This window comes from Cherax quadricarinatus, chromosome 8 (assembly GCF_038502225.1).
Source record: "Cherax quadricarinatus isolate ZL_2023a chromosome 8, ASM3850222v1, whole genome shotgun sequence".
Lineage (NCBI taxonomy): Eukaryota > Metazoa > Arthropoda > Malacostraca > Decapoda > Parastacidae > Cherax > Cherax quadricarinatus.
In genome coordinates this window covers 16,238,553-16,257,969 of record NC_091299.1, presented here as the reverse complement: position 1 = coordinate 16,257,969, position 19,417 = coordinate 16,238,553, and the positions used below count along the sequence as shown (strand labels likewise).

General features: G+C 39.0%; 1 protein-coding gene across 6 annotated transcripts in view; it reads right to left on the bottom strand.

Annotated features, from left to right (window-relative positions):
* LOC128685387 (uncharacterized) overlaps positions 1 to 19,417 on the bottom strand; it is a 79,955-nt gene that overhangs the window by 52,969 nt on the left and 7,569 nt on the right. For all 6 annotated transcript variants that reach the window (XM_053771908.2, XM_053771905.2, XM_053771904.2 and 3 more), the window contains one exon: positions 11,374 to 12,366. In XM_053771908.2, the coding sequence (XP_053627883.1) occupies positions 11,374 to 12,352 (979 nt within the window). In that variant the 5' untranslated portion in view covers positions 12,353 to 12,366. The remainder of the gene's footprint in view (positions 1 to 11,373; positions 12,367 to 19,417) is intronic.

Genomic DNA, 19,417 nt, shown 5'->3' with positions numbered 1-19,417 from the left:
GTATAAATGGAAGACAGGAATAAATAAAGGGGATGTAAATAGTGTGCTGAAAATATCTAGCCTAGACAGGACTCGCAGCAATGGTTTTAAGTTAGAAAAATTCAGATTCAGGAAGGATATAGGAAAGTACTGGTTTGGTAATAGAGTTGTGGATGAGTGGAACAAACTCCCAAGTACAGTCCTAGAGGCTAGAACATTGTGTAGCTTTAAAAATAGGTTGGATAAATACATGAGTGGGTGTGGGTGGGTGTGAGTTGGACCTGATTAGCTTGTGCTACCAGGACGGTTGCCGTGTTCCTCCCTTAACCCTTTCAGGGTCCGTCCCGTAGATCTACGGCTTTACGTTCAGGGTCCAAACCGTAGATCTACGCCATGAGCTCAGCTCACTCTGATAAACTGTGAGTGGTACATTTGGGCCTAGATATGAGAGAATACATCTATGTGGTATGTGTGCACCACATAAAACAGATCCTGCAGCACACTGTGTATAATGAGAGAAAAAAAATGAAATCATGATTTTTCGATTAAAACAGCAACTTTGCAGTGTTTTTCGTATGTTTTTTATAGTTGTATTTGCGATTTCTTGGTCTCATTTGATAGAATGGAAGACATAGTACAGAAATAAGAGATGATTTTGATTGGTTTTAGCACTGGAAATGGCTTGAAACTGAGCTCAAAGTAGCAGAAATGTTAAATTTTTGCCGATATTCAAGAGTAAACAAACGACCTCACACATCTAATACACATCAGCTGGTGGGTCTAATATACATTCACAAATATGGTGATGATATTTATACAATTATTACAGTATTGCATAACAGTAAATCTTCTATTTTTTGGTGTGAATAAAAATTCATTATGTGAATAAAAAATCAAAATGGAATTTATTTGTAAAGCCTCAAAACATAACTAATGAACAGAGGAAATGTTAGTTTAGTGCCAGGAATGCCTACATTGTTCATTCTGGACCCTATTTTGAAATTGGAATATTTTGAACTTTGTGTTAAATTGGCCAAATTAACAATTTCCAATCACTTTATTTTGTAGTTGAAACAGTTGACTTTGCGATTTCTTGTGCTCAATCGATAGAATAGAAGTAATACTAGTGAAATAGCTAAGAATTTGGTTGACTGGAATAATGTAATTGGCCTAAAATGGGAGTCAAAGTCGGCAAAATCGCCGATTCGTAAATATCGCTGACACATCAAAATTCGCGAGAGCATAATTTCGTCAATTTTCCACCAAATTTCGTACTTTTTGTTTTATTACCTTCACAAAAAGATTCTCTATGATTTCATAAGAAAAAATAACAAATTTTTTTTTTGAAAATTCTTGGACACTGGTGCGTGACTCCAGATTTGGGCCTTGGACCCTGAAAGGGTTAAGTCAAGGTGACCTGACCTGACTAGGTTGGGTGCATTGGCTTAAGCTGGTAGGAGACTTGGACCTGCCTCGCATGGGCCAGTAGACCTGCTGCAGTGTTCCTTCGTTCTTATGTTCTTCTTCTTAGTACAGGATACCATATGGTACATATACAGGGATAACTATGGAAATAAGTCACCCTGACTTTTTTGGGTTATCCTAGGATTTTATACGTATGCTGCTATGTATGATAATCTATGTAATTGTATTTCTGTACACCTGAATAAACTTACTCAAGTGCATGTGGCATCATAAGTAAGTTCATTTAGTTATACACAAATAAAGTTACACAGAATATCATACTTAGCAGCATATGTTTGGAGAAGCTAGGATAACTCAAAAAAGTCACAGACTTATTTCCATTAGGGTCCCTGTACCATATGGTATAATGTACCATATGGTACAATGTACTATATGGTACATTGTACCATATGGTACCACTCTACCATACAATACCATTGTACCATATGATACCATTGTATGACATGGCACCATTGTACCATATGGTACCATTGTACCATATGGCACAATGGTACCATATGGTTCAAAACCATAGAATTCGTCTTCATCTCCAGTTCCATCAGTCTTAGAACTGTAAGTTGTGAAGAGGAGAGTCAGAATTCGCCCGGAGAGTGAGTGGGGAGTGAGAGCTTCCTTGCCGCCAGGCACAATGAACAAAGGTACTTTGCCAGCGTTCCCACAATGCCATGCGAGCGTCCAGATTTTTTCTATGGTGTGCACACTGACCACCCAGACCCATTCTCTCAGATGTAGGCCTACCAGCCTTCTCGCGCTAAATTTGATGCCGCTAGAATTTTGGCGTAGATCTACGGTTTGGACCCTGAACATAAAGCCGTAGATCTACGGGACGGACCTTGAAAGGGTTAAGGAAACGTTTGGATGAATGCGTGGAGTATGTGCTCACTCGCCAACAGACAAAGGGAGACTGGCTAACCAAAATGCGGAGTCCTGCCGGGAGAGGCAGGCTAACACGTCTAATACAGCCGATATACAAGGCAACGGCCGAAATACGGAGCAGAATTTCCGCTGAAAAAATGGCCTAAATATGAATCGGCTGATAAACACAGCGGCCGAAAAACGAGGTTCCACTGTGTAGTACAGTGGACCCCCGAGTTTCGTGATTAATCCGTTCCAAAGAGCCTGCCGAAAGTCGAAATTCATGAAACTCAAAACCATTTTCCCCAGAAGAAATAATGGAAATAAAACTAATCCGTTCCAGACACCTAAAAATATTAAAATAAATTTTTTTTTTTCAAATTAAATAAAGATTTACATACTGAAAACAATCAGAAATCAAATACATGCATATAAAAAAATAATAATAACATTACACTTACCTTTACTGAAGACTTCTGGGTGGATGGAAGACGGGAGGAGGGGATAGGAGGAAGGTGTACACTACTGTTTGGAAGGAGAATCTCCTTCCATTAGGACTTCAGGTAGCAAGTCCTTTTCTGGGGTTACTTCCCTTCTTCTTTTAATGCCACTGGGAACAACTTGAGAGTCACTGAACCCCTGTCGCACAAAATATCTGTCCAGAGGTGTCTGTTTCTGGCATTTCTTTATGATTTGCCTGAAGTGGGACAAGGTTCTGTCACTGAACATGTTGCAGATATGGCTTGTTTCAGCTTGGTCAGGGTGATGCTTTTCAACAAAACTTTGCAACTCATTCCACTTTGAACACATGTCCTTAATCACCGAAGAAGGCACCTCCTTCACTCTCTTTTCCTCCTCCTCTGAAGCAAGTTCCTCAGCTGTGGTCTGATGCTGTTCCAGTTGAAGCTCTTGCAGTTCATCAGTGGTTAGCTCTTCCCTGTGGTCCTCCACCAACTCTTCCACATCCCCATCACTCACCTCCAGCCCCATGGACTTGCCCAATGCCACAACACCTTCCACAACAGGCAGAGGGTCGGCAGGGTCAGGGTCTGCCTCAAACCCTTCAAAATTCCTCTGGATCGTGTTCTTCTCTTTCTTTACCAAAGGGCTTGCACTAGCTTTCCTTGGGCCCATGGTGACTTATTTAGCAGTTGCAATCACAAAAAAAAATGGATTATGTATGAACCCGCAGGGTGATGGTCACGTGTTGGTAAACAATGGCACACTGAGCGTGAATGGCGTGGGAGACTGGCTTTGTGTGCATGGTGACGGGTGGACGGGTACTGGACGGTCACCGAATCACGAGTCTAATCACAAAACTCAAGGCCAAATTTTGCCGAAAAAACTTGCCGAAAGTCGGATTTCACGAAAGTCAATGCTGCCGAAACTCGAGGGTCCACTGTATATATAACGTACAAGATGTGTGCTAATCGACTGTTTATGTTATCAGTAAGGCTTCCAGTCAACAGTAGGTTATTAGCAGTTAAGTTTTTGAGGAGTCAATTTTTTTTTTTTTTTTTCAACAAGTCGGCCGTCTCCCACCGAGGCAGGGTGACCCAAAAAAGGAAAGAAAATCCCCAAAAAGAAAATACTTTCATTATCATTCAACACTTTCACCACACTCACACATTATCACTGTTTTTGCAGAGGTGCTCAGAATACAACAGTTTAGAAGCATATACATATAAAGATACATAACATATCCCTCCAAACTGCCAATATCTCAAACCCCTCCTTTAAAGTGCAGGCATTGTACTTCCCATTTCCAGGACTCAAGTCCGACTACATGAATCCTTTCACTAAATATTACCCTGCTCACACTTCAACAGATCGTCAAGGTTATATGCAGATATTCGACTGCACAAGGGGTCAGCGCCCTTAACTCCCTCATTGTTTAGGGGTCAACTGTAATAATAATTATTATTATTATTTTTACTATTATTTTTATTACTACAGCCTCTCCTCACTTAACGACAGAGTTCCATTCCAAGGACCAAACTGGTAAAAGAATTCGTCACTAAGTGAGGAGCATACAATAATGGTAATGGGTTTATGTCAACCATCTTTGATATTGTTTTAATGCCACCTTTGCACCATTTATAACATTTCTGGTATATCTTTAACCCTTAAACGGTCCAAATGTATATATACGTTCACGTGCGTAGCGCCCCAAACGTATATATACGTTTTCGTTGTCATTCATTCAACATTGCCATGATAAGCCTAAGTCACCTAGACATGAGAGAATGGGTGTGCGCACTCACTGTGCGCTATATTAAAATAATTGGGGATGCCCGAGTACCATATGCTCTTTTTTCCTATTAAAAAGACAATTTTTTTTTCAATCGAAAAAATTTGGGGCGCTACGCGAGTGAACATATATATACGTTTGGACCATTTAAGGGTTAAATGTTTATACAGTATATTATAATAAACAAAATAAAGGAAATCAGCTCTAATATACTTTATTTAGGTAGGCATACTGGTCAGAGAGCCTGTCATAAGTCTAAGTCGTCAGTAAACAAGTACATCACTAAGTGATATACTGTATACCTTTGATATACCTTTGAAGAGTTTCGAGAGTTTATCTACTCTCTGAGCCCAGCCATGGGCCAGGCTTGTCTGGTGCTTGCCTGTGAGGAGGGAATGTATTACTATTTTTACTGTTATTTTCACTACAGCAGAACTTCATTCAGCGTTTGAATGTATCGCACCTCAAATTCACCAGAGTCCAAACAATTTTGTTCAGAAAAAACTGACCTGGCCTTTGAACATTTTTCTGGAGTCCGAACGCATTGGCCTGTTTAAAATTCAGTTGTAAAAATATTTTACATGAACTTAACTCTCAGAGATTTTTGGAAGAGTCAATCAACATCCTCGTGTGTGAGGCTGAATTATTTATTTATTTATTATTAATTTGAACATGATACAGTGAAGTACAAAGTTATTACAGTGCAACATGCCAAAGCCCCTTGTATGCAGAGCATTATGAGCAGGCTTTAAATTAACTTGAGATTAACTAAGCAATGATATATTCAGTGGTAAAAACATTATTGTAAACAGATAACAATTTAGCACAAATGAGTATTACAAAGACAGGTCATATGGTCATTTACTGTGTTGCTGAGCATTCAGTAGAATGGAGTATTCTGTTAGGTAATGTAATTAAAAAATAGTTTGACTGGGTCACAGGTTAGACATTTATGAGATACATTAATGAGAAACATTTACTAGATACAATTTATGAGATACAATTATTCAGTATTTATTTAGTTGTAGGTGAGTAAGTGATTTTTGAGAAGAGACTTGAATTTATAAACAGACAGTGTTTCTTTTATATTCGCAGGTAATGAATTCCAGATTTTAGGGCCTTTTATGTGCATTGAGTTTTTGCATAGCGTGAGATGGACTCAAGGAACATCAAAGAGTGATCTGTGCCTTGCTTTATGGTCGTGTGTTCTGTTGAGGTTGGTAAGGAGATGTTTGAGGGGAGGGTTTATATCAGAATTAAGTGTTCTATGAATGTAGTAGGTGCAGTAGTAAGTATGGATGTTTTGAACCTCAACCTCAACAGAACACATGACCATAACACAAGGCACAGATCACTCTTTGATGTTCCTCGTGTCCATCTCACGCTATGCAAAAACTCAATGCACATAAAAGGCCCTAAAATCTGGAATTCATTACCTGTAAATATAAAAGAAACACTACCTGTTTACAAATTCAAGTCTCTTCTCAAAGTTCACTTACTCACTCAAAACCAAATAAATACTGAATAACTGAACCTTATAAATTGTATATCCAAAATGTTACTCACAATTATATCACATAAATGTTAAACCTAGGACCCAATCTAACTTTGTTATTTTTTTTAAATACACTACCTAACAGAATACTCCATTCTACTGAATGAACAGCAATGCATGCAACCATATGAGCTGTCTTTGTAATACTCATTTGTGCTTTATAGTTATCTGTTTACAATAATGTCTTATCACTGATTTCATCATTGCTTAGTTAATCTTAAGTTAATTTTAAGCCAGCCCGTAATGCTATGCATATAAGTGGCTTTGGCATGCTGCTCTTACCTGTATTTTTTTTTTGTACCTCTGTATGTATGCTTAAATTTCTAAATAAATAAATAAATAAATAAATTGGTGGAGTGTGCTGCCTGTAGTGGGAATTGGTTATCATTCTGACTGCAACCTTTTGTTGGGTAATTAGTGGTCTGAGATGGTTTATTGTTGTTGAGCCCCATGCACAAATTCCATAGGTGAGATAGGGGTCAAACATTAGCCAATTTAGTCAAAACCTAGGAAGTATGATAACTGATGCACGCATGAACAAAGATCACTTACTACTCTCAGGTGACTTCAATATAAATCTCCTGCAAGACCAGGACCCACACATTACTGAATTCACAAACACAATGAGTAACTGCATGTTGCTACCAACAGTAACAATACCTACAAGAGTTACAGAGACTAGTGTTTCCCTACTTGACCACATCTGGACCAACACCATATCCCCTTTAAAATCAGGCATAATCACAGATAATACCACAGACCACTACCCTACTTTCCTCATAACAACTCTTGGTAAATTACCCCAAGACACTACTAAAGTCACCTTCAGACTTCACAATGAGGCAGCCATTAACCCTTTGAGGGTTTCAGACGTACTAGTACGGCTTACGACCCAAGGTTTTTGATGTACTAGTACACCTAAATTCTAGTGCCCTCAAATCTAGTGGGAGAAAGCTGGTAGGGATTCATATGAAAGAATGGGTCTATGTGGTCAGTGTGCACAGTCTAAAAAAAATCCTGCAGCACACAGTGCATAATGAGAAAAAAAAACTTTGACCATTTTTTTGGAACAAAACAGCGACTTTGCACTGTATTTTCGTATGGTATTTATTGTTGTATTCTAGTTTTCTTGGTCTCATTTTATAGAATGGAAGGCATATTACAGAAATTGAGATGATTTTGACTGGTTTTACAATGAAAGGTACCTTGAAATTGAGCTCAAAGTAGCAGAAATGTTCGATTTTTACCAAATTTCAAAAGTAAACAAATCGTGCCAAGCGTGCAATACACGTCAACTGGTGAGTCTAATATTCTTTCACAAGTGCACCAATAATATTTATACCATTTTTTACAGTAATGCAGTAGTCTGCATAACAGTAAATCTTATATTTTTTGTGAGAATAAAAATTCAAAGTGGAAAGCAAAAGAATATAAGAGGGGCCTTGAGACGTGACTAATGACCAGAGGAAATGTCATTTTAGTGCCAGGAATGTCTTTCTTGTTTATTCTGGACCCTATTCGGAAATTGGCATCTTTTGAAATTTGTGTGAAATTGGCAAAATTGCTAAATTCTGACCACTGTACTGGATAGTTGAATTTCATAAATGGGTGGTTTCTTGCACCCATTCGATAGAAAAAATGGAGTTCTAGCGAAATATTCATGTTTTTTGTCGACTAGTACAGTAGAATTGGCCAAAAATGGGGCTCAAAATGGGCAAAATCGCTGATGCGTAAACATCGCCGAGACCGCTAACTTTGCGAGAGCATAATTCCGTAAGTTTTCCATCAAATTTCAAACTTTTGGTGTCCTTATGATCGGGAAAAGATTCTCTATCTTTTCACAAGAGAAAATAATTTTTTTTTTTAAATTTGGCCGACCCTGAGAACGAGTTTCGGAGAGGGCCTGTCGACCCTCTAAGGGTTAATAACTTCACAACAGAAGTAACAAACATTGACTGGCACACTGAGCTAGAAATCTATACAGATATTGACGAATGTATTAATAATTTTCTAAAAAAGATCCAATACCTCTATAACAAGAACTGCCCTAAAAAAACTTAACAGATGACAGCTAAGAGACTGAACAGTCCCTGGCTAACACCCAGTATTCTCAAATCCATAAATACAAAACACCGATATGAAAAACAGTACAGAATGGGTCACATAACCAGAGACCAAACAAAACGTTACTCGTCAATCCTAACCAGCCTGATAAGAAGGGCAAAAAAATTGTATTATGAGAACAGATTATCCAACTTACAAGGTGATATAAAAAAGACCTGGAAAACCCTATCAGAAATTCTAGGAACAAAAAAGATATCACGAAATAGTAAAATAAAATTAGCAAAATCAGATGAACCCCAACTCCCACCAACAGAAACAGCAAACAGACTCAATGATTTCTTCTCCACTATAGGACAAAACCTTGCCAATAAAATCCCAAGCTCAGATACCCCACCAAATGACTACCTCACTGGCAACTACCCAAACACACTGTTCCTAGCTCCGACTAACACATACGAAGTCTCCCTTATTATCAATGCACTAAAAAACAACGCAGGAGATTTAAATACCTTACCACCCTTTATATACAAAAAAGTGTCACAAGTGCTATCACCAATCATTGCAACACTCTTTAACAAATCCATTGAATCCTCCACCTTCCCTACAGTTCTCAAAATAGCAAGGGTCACCCCGATCCATAAAGGAGGAGACCAAACAGAGTTAAATAACTATAGGCCAATATCCAACTTACACCCTCTCTCTAAAATCTTCGAAAAATTAATTCATAAACGAATCTACTCCTATCTCATCTCCCAAAACATACTCAACCCCTGCCAGTTTGGATTCAGGCCTAATAAAAATACTAATGATGCTATTATACACATGCTAGAACATATATACAGTGGACCCCTGGTTAACGAACTTTTTTCATTCCAGTAGTAAGTTCAGGTGCCAGTACTGACCGAATTTTTTCCCATAAGGAATATTGTGAAGTAGATTAGTCCATTTCAGACCCCCAAACATACACGTACAAACGCACTTACATAAATACTCTTACATAATTGGTCGCATTTGGAGGTGATCGTTAAGCGGGGGTCCACTGTACACTGCAATAGAGAAAAAAGAAGTCCCACTGGGGATCTTCATTGACTTACGTAAAGCTTTTGATACAGTTAGCCATGACTTGCTCCACATAAAATTGTCACACTATGGTATAAGAGGGCACTCCCTCAACTACCTCAAGTCATACCTCAGCAACAGAAGCCAATATGTGTACGCAAATGGGTCAAACTCTTCCACACAACCAATTACAGTTGGTGTCCCACAGGGAAGTGTCCTTGGCCCTCTTCTCTTTCTCCTATACATAAATGACCTACCAAATGCTTCACAATTACTCAAACCCACACTATTTACAGATGACACTACATACGTCTTCTCTCACCCGAGCCCAGTCACGCTAGCCAATACTGTAAATACCGAATTACAGAAAATATCTACCTGGATGAGGACTAACAAACTTACACTAAACATTGACAAAACCTACTTCATTCAGTTTGGTAACAGAGCTACAGATGTCCCTCTTAACATAATGATAAACGGATCACCTATCACAAAGCTAACAGAGGAAAAATTCTTAGGAATCCACCTTGATAATAGACTCAAATTTCATACACATATACAACAAATTTCTAAGAAAATTTCCAAGACCGTAGGCATACTATCGAAGATACGGTACTATGTTCCACAGTCAGCCCTCCTGGCCCTATATCACTCTCTTATTTACCCCTATCTCACCTATGGAATTTGTGCATGGGGCTCAACAACAATTAACCATCTCAGACCACTAATTACCCAACAAAAGGCTGCAGTCAGAATGATAACAAATTCCCACTACAGGCAGCACACTCCACCAATATTCAAAACACTAAACCTACTCACCATACAAAACATCCATACTTATTACTGCACCTATTACATACATAGAACACTTAACTCTGATATTAACCCTCCCCTCAAACATCTCCTTGCCAACCTCAACAGAACACATGACCATAACACAAGGCACAGATCACTCTTTGATGTTCCTCGTGTCCATCTAACGCTATGCAAAAACTCAATGCACATAAAAGGCCCTAAAATCTGGAATTCATTACCTGTGAATATAAAAGAAACACTACCTGTTCATAAATTCAAGTCTCTTCTCAAAGATCACTTACTCACCCAAAACCAAATAAATACTGAACAACCGAACCTTATAAATTGTATATCTTAAATGTTTCTCACAATTATATTACATAAATGTTAAACCTAAGACCCAATCTAACTTTGTTATTTTTTAAATACACTACCTAACAGAATACTCCATTCTACTGAATGTACAGCAATGCATGCAACCATATGACCTGTCTTTGTAATACTCATTTGTGCTTTATTGTTATCTGTTTACAATAATGTTTTATCACTGATTACATCATTGCTTAGTTAATCTTAAGTTAATTTTAAGCCAGCCTGTAATGCTATGCATACAAGTGGCTTTGGCATGCAGCTCTTACCTGTATTTTTTTGTACCTCTGTATGTATGTTCAAAATATTAAATAAATAAATAAATAGTACCGTAACTTCGATAGTATGCCTACGGTCTTGGAATTTTTTTTGGAAATTTGTTGTATATGTGTTTGAAATTTGAGTCTATTATCAAGGTGGATTCCTAAGAATTTTCCCTCTGTGAGTTTTGTGATAGGTGATCCATTTATCATTATGTTAAGAGGGACGTCTGTAGCTCTGTTACCAAACTGAATGAAGTAGGTTTTGTCAATGTTTAGTGTAAGTTTGTTAGTCCTCATCCAGGTAGATATTTTCTGTAATTCGGTATTTACAGTATTGGCTAGCGTGACTGGGCTCGGGTGAGAGAAGACGTATGTAGTGTCATCTGCAAATAGTGTGGGTTTGAGTAGTTGCGATGCAACTACTCAACTGATAATTAAAGCCTGGGAAATACTGTTTCGGACACACAACTTTTTGCAGTTCGAACACCACTTAGGAACCGATTAAGTTCAAACACTGAGGTTCCACTGTATAATATTATTACTATTAACTGCACCTACCAAATTTAATTGTAAAAAACTAATCGTCACAATAAAGGATAGATTAAATTCCAGAAGGAGCAATATTAACTGCATGCTAACATTAATTACTGCATTAACTAATACATCTCAGACCAAGAAAACAAAAATCAATAACTTACGAGTTAGATTTATCCACTTGGTTCCTTCATGCACACCAGGAATGCTTGTGATGATGGCATTAAGATGCTGGTTCATTTCAACTTCCCACTCATCCACTTCTATCACATCCCGGTAGGCATGCACAGTGTCAACCCATCTCCGTTCTTCAACCCAGCCAGAAAATATACGTCCACACAACTGCTGCTCTATGTATTCTAAACTGCCAGGAGAAAACTTGGATTTAATATGAGTTTTGTTGCTACTTCCTTTTTTTTTTCTTGATGACACTGATGAATCAGAGTTCCTACCATCTTTAGATCCTATATGTGATTTTTGCTTCTTGGTTTTACTCCTGACCTTTACACCAGACAAGTCAGAACTTGCACAAGCCTCTGAACCTGACATCTGGCTTACTGATAGCTGAGATTCTGACTCTGTGTCCCACTGTGAATCCTTTTCTTGATTTTTATTTACAATTGGAAAGGAGAGTGTGTGTGTGTAATAGCTCGTAGCTTTATTCATGGTGCTTGGAGCACTAGCACCATTATTATCTGGGTTCACTTTCTTATCAGGCACATCACTAACATCCCTTGTTCCTTCTCTTCCAATTGCTTTTCTGCTTGTGTGAAGCAAAGAAATGCCATCTGATGAATACGTTCTTTCAACCTCTTCAGTTTCTTCCTTCTGACACTCAGAGTTGCTCAAAGTTGCACCTTTATAAACTACTCTATCTAATCTTCTGTTATCATTGGTATCACAAAATTGTGCATGTTCCTTTTCATCCTGCTTTATGTATCTTTCTCTCACAGTCTGTCCTTCCTCTTGTACAACTTTTCTCTCATTATTTCTAATTCCTGCAATATGCGAAGAAGGCACGTGCTCGAGGATATTTGGCGGAGTGGTAATCTGTGAAGTATCCTTATCATCACTATGGGTGGGCAGACACCCATCATCTGGGCTAACAGTATGTCCTCTTTTATTTACTGCATTTCTCTCCATTTCAGATACGGTTCCTAAAACAGAAATTATAGTTATAACTCTGTACTGTATATTGCAGATGAACTTGAAAATATTGCTGAAAATCTGCCTCCCCCATACAAGAAAAACAGCAAAGTAATTGTGAAAATTCTCTGAAATGTTAGGTAAATTATTTTATATTACTTTACATAAATTTTAGCAAGAAAAGTTTAGTGCAAAGTAAACAAAAATCATAATGAATGAATGGAATGTATGCATGGATGTATTGATGTATGTATGCATGCAAATGGTAAATAAATCCTAAAGGAAGAATTATGAACAGGCTATATAGTGAAGGATGGAAAAAATGCTTCATATATGAAATATAATTATGAGAACTGTTTGATGTGTAAAATAAACTACGTTACAGTAAACCCTCAATTCAATGGACTAACAGGTGGAAGTGGGTGGGCTATAATAATAATAATAATAATAATAATAATAATAATAATAAATAATAATAAATAATAATAAAAATTATACCTAGGTAGTAGGTTGGTAGACAGCAACCACCCAGGGAGGTACTACCGTCCTGCCAAGTGAGTGTAAAACGAAAGCCTGTAATTGTTTTACATGATGGTAGGATTGCTGGTGTCCTTTTTCTGTCTCATGAACATGCAAGATTTCAGGTACATCTTGCTACTTCTACTTACACTTAGGTCACACTACACATACATGTACAAGCATATACAGTGGACCCCCGCTTAACGATCACCTCCAAATGCGACCAATTATGTAAGTGTATTTATGTAAGTGCGTTTGTATGTGTATGTTTGGGGGTCTGAAATGGACTAATCTACTTCACAATATTCCTTATGGGAAAAAATTCGGTCAGTACTGGCACCTGAACATACTACTGGAATGAAAAAAGTTCGTTAACCGGGGGTCCACTGTATATACACACCCCTCTGGGTTTTCTTCTATTTTCTTTCTAGTTCTTATTCTTGTTTATTTCCTCTTATCTCCATGGGGAAGTGGAACAGAATTCTTCCTCCGTAAGCCATGCGTGTTGTAAGAGGCGACTAAAATGCCGGGAGCAAGGGGCTAGTAACCTCTTCTCCTGTATATATTACTAAACGTAAAAGGAGAAACTTTCGTTTTTCCTTTTGGGCCACCCCGCCTCGGTGGGATGCGGCCGGTGTGTTGAAAGAAAGAAGAATAAAAATTATAATAATAATAATATTTTATTTTGACATGATACATGTTTGCACAAAGGAATATAATACAGTGGACCCCCGCATAGCGAACGCCTTGCATAGCGAACATTCCGCATAGCGAACGCTTTGTCCGCTAAAATTTTGCCCCGCATAGTAGACAAAAACCCGCTCAGCGAACTTCGTTCGAGACGCGTCCAATGTGGGCCCTCAGCCAGCCTCACATGTGCCGCCCGTCCCATTGTTTACCAGCTAGCCTCCGCGGTAACATTCAAGCATACACTCGGAATATTTCGTATTATTACAGTGTTTTCGGTGCTGTTTGTGGAAAATAAGTGACCATGGGCCCCAAGAAAGCTTCTAGTGCCAACCCTACACCTCAAAGGGTAAGAATACCCATTGAAATTAAGAAAGAAATCATTGATAAGTATGAAAGTGGAGTACGTATCACCGACCTGGTCAGGTTGTACAAGAAACCAAAATCAACCATCGCTTCTATTGTGGGCAAGAAAACGGCAATCAAGGAAGCTGTTGTTGCCAAAGGTTTAACTGTGTTTTCGAAACAAAGATCGCAAGTGATGGAAGATGTTGAGAGACTCTTATTGGTGTGGATAAATGAAAAACAGCTAGCAGGAGATAGCGTCTCTCAAGCGATCATATGTGAAAAGGCTAGGAAGTTGCATGACGATTTAATTAAAAAAATGCCTGCAACTAGTGATGATGTGAGTGAATTTAAGGCCAGCAAAGGTTGGTTTGAGAGATTTAAGAAGCGTAGTGGCATCCATAGTGTGATACGGCATGGTGAGGCTGCCAGTTCGGACCACAAAGCGGCTGAAAAATATGTGCAGGAATTCAAGGAGTACATAGAAACTGAAGGACTGGAACCTGAACAAGTGTTTAATTGTGATGAAACAGGCCTGTTCTGGAAGAAAATGCCAAGCAGGACCTACATTACTCAGGAGGAAAAGGCACTCCCAGGACATAAGCCTATGAAAGACAGGCTTACTCTTCTCATGTGTGCCAATGCTACTGGTGATTGCAAAGTTAAGCCTTTATTAGTGTATCACTCTGAAACTCCCAGAGCGTTCAGGCAAAAGAATGTCCTCAAGGATAATTTGTGTGTGCTGTGGAGGGCAAACAGTAAGGCATGGGTCACTAGGGAATTTTTCTATAACTGGTTACACCATGCATTTGCCCCCAATGTGAAAGATTACCTAACTGAAAAGAAATTAGACCTTAAGTGCCTCCTGGTGTTAGACAATGCCCCTGGTCATCCTACAGACGTGGCAGAGCGACTTTATGGGGACATGAGCTTCATTAAGGTGAAGTTTTTGCCTCCTAATACCACTCCTCTCCTGCAGCCCATGGACCAGCAGGTCATTTCCAACTTCAAGAAACTGTACACAAAAGCTCTGTTTCAAAAGTGCTTTGAAGTGACCACAGACACTGGATTGACTCTAAAAGAGTTTTGGAAGGATCACTTTAATATCCTCAGTTGTGTAAACCTTATAGGTAAGGCTTGGGAGGGAGTGACTAAGAGAACCTTGAACTCTGCTTGGAAGAAACTGTGGCCAGAATGTGTAGACAAAAGGGATTTTGAAGGGTTTGAGGCTAACCCTGAGAGGAGTAGTATACCAGTTGAGGAATCAATTGTGGAATTGGGGAAGTCCTTGGGGTTGGAGGTTAGTGGGGAGGATGTGGAAGAGTTGGTGGAGGAGGACAATGAAGAACTAACCACTGATGAGCTGATAGATCAACTTCAAGAGCAAGAGGCCAGACCTGGGGAAACTGGTTCAGAGGAGGGGAGAGAGAAATTGAAGGAATTGCCTACTTCAAAGATTAAGGAAATGTGTGCAAAATGGCTTGAAGTGCAAACCTTTTTTGATGAAAATCACCCTCACACAGCTATTGCAAGCCGTGCTGGTGACTATTACAATGACACTGTTGTGAAACACTTTAGGAAAGTCATAAAGGAACGAGAGGTACAGGCCACTATGGACAGATATGTTGTGCGAAAGAAGTCCAGTGACTCTGAAGCTGGTCCTAGTGGCATTAAAAGAAGAAGGGAAGTAACCCCAGAAAAGGACTTGCTACCTCAAGTCCTAATGGAAGGGGATTCCCCTTCTAAACACTAACACTCTCTCTCCCCTCCTCCCATCCCATCAATCATCACCAGATCTTCAATAAAAGTAAGTGTCATGTAATTGTGCATGCCTTTTTCAGTTTGTGTGTACTAAAATTAACATTTTTTTGTGGTAAAAAAAATTTTTTTCATACTTTTGGGTGTCTTGCACGGATTAATTTTATTTCCATTATTTCTTATGGGGAAAATTAATTCGCATAGCGAACATTTCGCATAACGACCAGCCCTCTTGCACGGATTAAGTTCGCTATGCGGGGGTCCACTGTACTTGGGTGTATATGCCAAAAGCTGATTTGTATGCAGAGGATTTTGGGCAAACTTAAAATTAACTTAAGATTAATAAGGCAATAACAATACATATGATCATTAGACGAGTTACACTGAATACAGGAGAATTGAGAATTATATCAGGTAATGCTATATGGCTTTAAAAAGTCTTATATAGAAGATGTACAATTTTGATTATTAAATTTAGGCAGACACAATTGAGTGATTAACCCTTTGACTGTTTCGGTCGTATATATACATCTTATGAGCCACCGTGTTTGACGTATATACAGTGGTCCCTCAATAATCGCCCAGCCTGAAAGTCGTCCATTTCGGAAATACTGTAGTCCTGTTTTTTCGTCAAAATATTGGCTCGGAAATGGTGCGGTAACTCGCTAATAGTCCTTCGTCCCAGACGCGTATGCACGGTCTGAGCGGCCTCGAGCCACCTCAGCCTTTCCTTCCCAGCCAGTGTGCCATTGTTTACAAGTGAGCGACGGTCCCCTCACGTGCTCCAGTGAAATATTTCATATTTCATTTATTTTAGTGCTTGCAAGTTATTTAAGTGCTAAATAAGCTACCATGGCTCCAAAGAAAGCTCCTAGTGCCAAGCCTTTGGTAAAGAAGGTGAGAAATACGATTGAATTTAAGAAAAACATCATTGAACAACATGATAGTGGCGTACGTGTGGGCGAACTGGCCAGGATGTATAACAAATCCCGTACAACCATATCTTCCATCATAGCCAAGAAAAAGGAAATCATGGATGCTGTTGTTGCAAAGGGGGTAAATATGCTGACAAAAATGAGATCACCAGTACTTGAAGATGTTGAGAAGTTATTATTGGTGTGGATAAATGAGAAACAATTAGCAGGAGACAGTCTTATGACGTCGCTTATTTGTGAAAAGGCTAGGCAGTTGCATGACGATTTGGTAAAGAAATTGCCTGCAACTAGTGATGATGTGAGTGAATTTAAGGCTAGCAAAGGCTGGTTTGAGAGATTTAAGGAGCGTACTGGCATACACAGCATGGTAAGGCATGGTGAGGCTGCCAGTTCGGACCACAAGGCGGCTGAAAAATGTGTGCATGAATTCCAGGAGTACATAAACAGTGAAGGACTGAAACCTGAACAAGTGTTCAATTGTGATGAAACAGGCCTCTTTTGGAAGAAAATGCCAAAGAGGACCTTCATTACACAAGAGGAAAAGGCAATGCCAGGACACAAGCATATGAAAGACAGGCTGACACTAATGTTCTGTGCTAATGCTAGTGGGGATTTCAAAGTGAAGCCATTACTAGTGTGCCTTTCTGAAAATCCCAGAGTGTTCAGGAAAAACAATGTTATGAAGAGTAAATTGTGTGTGTTTTGGAAATCTAATAGTAAGGCATGGGTCACGAGGGAAATTTTTGTAGAGTGGTTCAACGAAGTGTTTGGCCCTAGTGTGAAGAATTACCTCCTGGAAAAGAAATTGGATCTCAAGTGCCTCCTAGTAATGGACAATGCACCTGCTCATCCTCCAAACTTGGATGACCTAATTCTGAAGGAGTTTGTGTTCATCACAGTAAAGTTCTTGCCCCCAAATACCACTCCTCTCCTCCAACCCATGGACCAGCAGGTCATTGCAAACTTTAAAAAACTCTACACCAAAGCAATGTTTGAAAGGTGCTTGAATGTGACCTCAGACACTCACTTGACCCTACGAGATTTTTGGAAAGAACATTTCAGTATTCTCCATTGTGTAAGCCTTGCGAGGGAGTGACTACCAGGACTTTGAACTCTGCTTGGAGAAAATTGTGGCCAGATTGTGTCCACAAGAGGGATTTTGAAGGGTTTGGGGCTGACCCTGATGAGCCTATGTCAGTTGTTAAATCCATTGTGGCACTGGGGGCTTCCATGGGGTTGGATGTGAGTTTGGAGGATGTGGAAGAGTTGGTGGAGGACCACAACAAAGAGCTAACCACTGAGGAGCTGCAAGAGCTTCAGCAGGAGCAGCAACAGATGGCAGCTCTGAATCTTGCTGCAGAGGAGGAGGAAGAGAGATGGAGGAAGGTGCCTTCTTCAGAAATTAAGGAGATTTTTGAAATGTGGGGTAGGTTGGAAAGATTTATGGAGAAACATCACCCAGAGAAAGATGTTACAAGCCATATCGGCAACTTGTACAGTGACAGAGTCTTGGCCCATTTTAGGGAAGTTGTAAAGAGACACCAGAAACAGAGCTCTCTGGACAGTTTTTTTGCGAGACAGGACTCCAGTGACTCTCAAGGTGGTCCTAGTGGCATTAAGAAACAGAGAAGAGAAGTAACCCCAGAAAAGCAATTGGTACCCAAGGTGTTGATGGAAGGGGATTCCCCTTCCAAACAGTAATTCATCCAATCAGTCTCCTTCTCCAGTCTTCCATACACAAAGAAGAATCGCCAATAAAGGTAAGTGTTATTCTGTTAATGTTTAATTCATCATGTGCCACTGTATTGTTTATGTACTACATCTATATTTCATGTAAAAAAATTTTTTGTTTTAATACTTCTGGGTGTCAGGAACGGATTAATTGAATTTACATTATTTCTTATGGGGAAAATTGATTCGTAAATCGTCCATTTCGATAATAGTCCCACTTCCAGGAACGGATTACGGACGATTATTGAGGGACCACTGTATACTCATAAATTCTAGCGGCTTCAAATCAAGCAGGAGAAAGCTGGTAGGCCCACATGTGAGAGAATGGGTCTGTGTGGTCAGTGTGCACCATATAAAAAAAATTCTGCAGCACGCAGTGCATGAGAAAAAAAAAACTCCAACTTTTTTAATTAAAATGCCGACTTTGTGGTCTATTTTCGTATAGTATTTATGGTTGTATTCTCATTTTCTTGGTCTCATTTGATAGAATGGAAAACATATTATAGAAATAGAGGTGATTTTGATTGGTTTTACTATGAAAAGAACCTGGAAATGGAGCTCAAAGTAGGGAAAATGTTTGATTTTTGCCGTGTTCAAAAGTAAACAAATGATGTCATTTTCCAATAAATGTCCAAGTAGCCATTCTAATATGCAGTCACGAATGGGTTGACATTATTTATACAATTATTACAATACTGCAGTAGTCTGCCTAACAGTAAATCTTCTATTTTTTGTTTGAATAAAAATTCAAAATAGAAAGCAAGAGTAATATCAGAGGGGCCTGGAGACATGACTGATGAACAAAGAAAATGTTATTTTAGAGCCAGAAATGTCTGAATTGTTCATTCTGGACCCTATTTTGAAATTGTCATTTTTTAATTTTCGTGAAATTGGCCAAATTGCAAATTTTTGATCATGTTATTGGGTAGTTGATACTGGTAAGTGGGCAGTTTCTTGTACTCAAGCAATAGAAAAAATGGAATTCTAAAGAAATAGCTATGAGTTTGGTCGACTGGAACAATGGAATTAGCCGAAAATAGGACTCAAAGTGGGCGAAATCGCCGATTCATAAATATCGCTGAGGTTG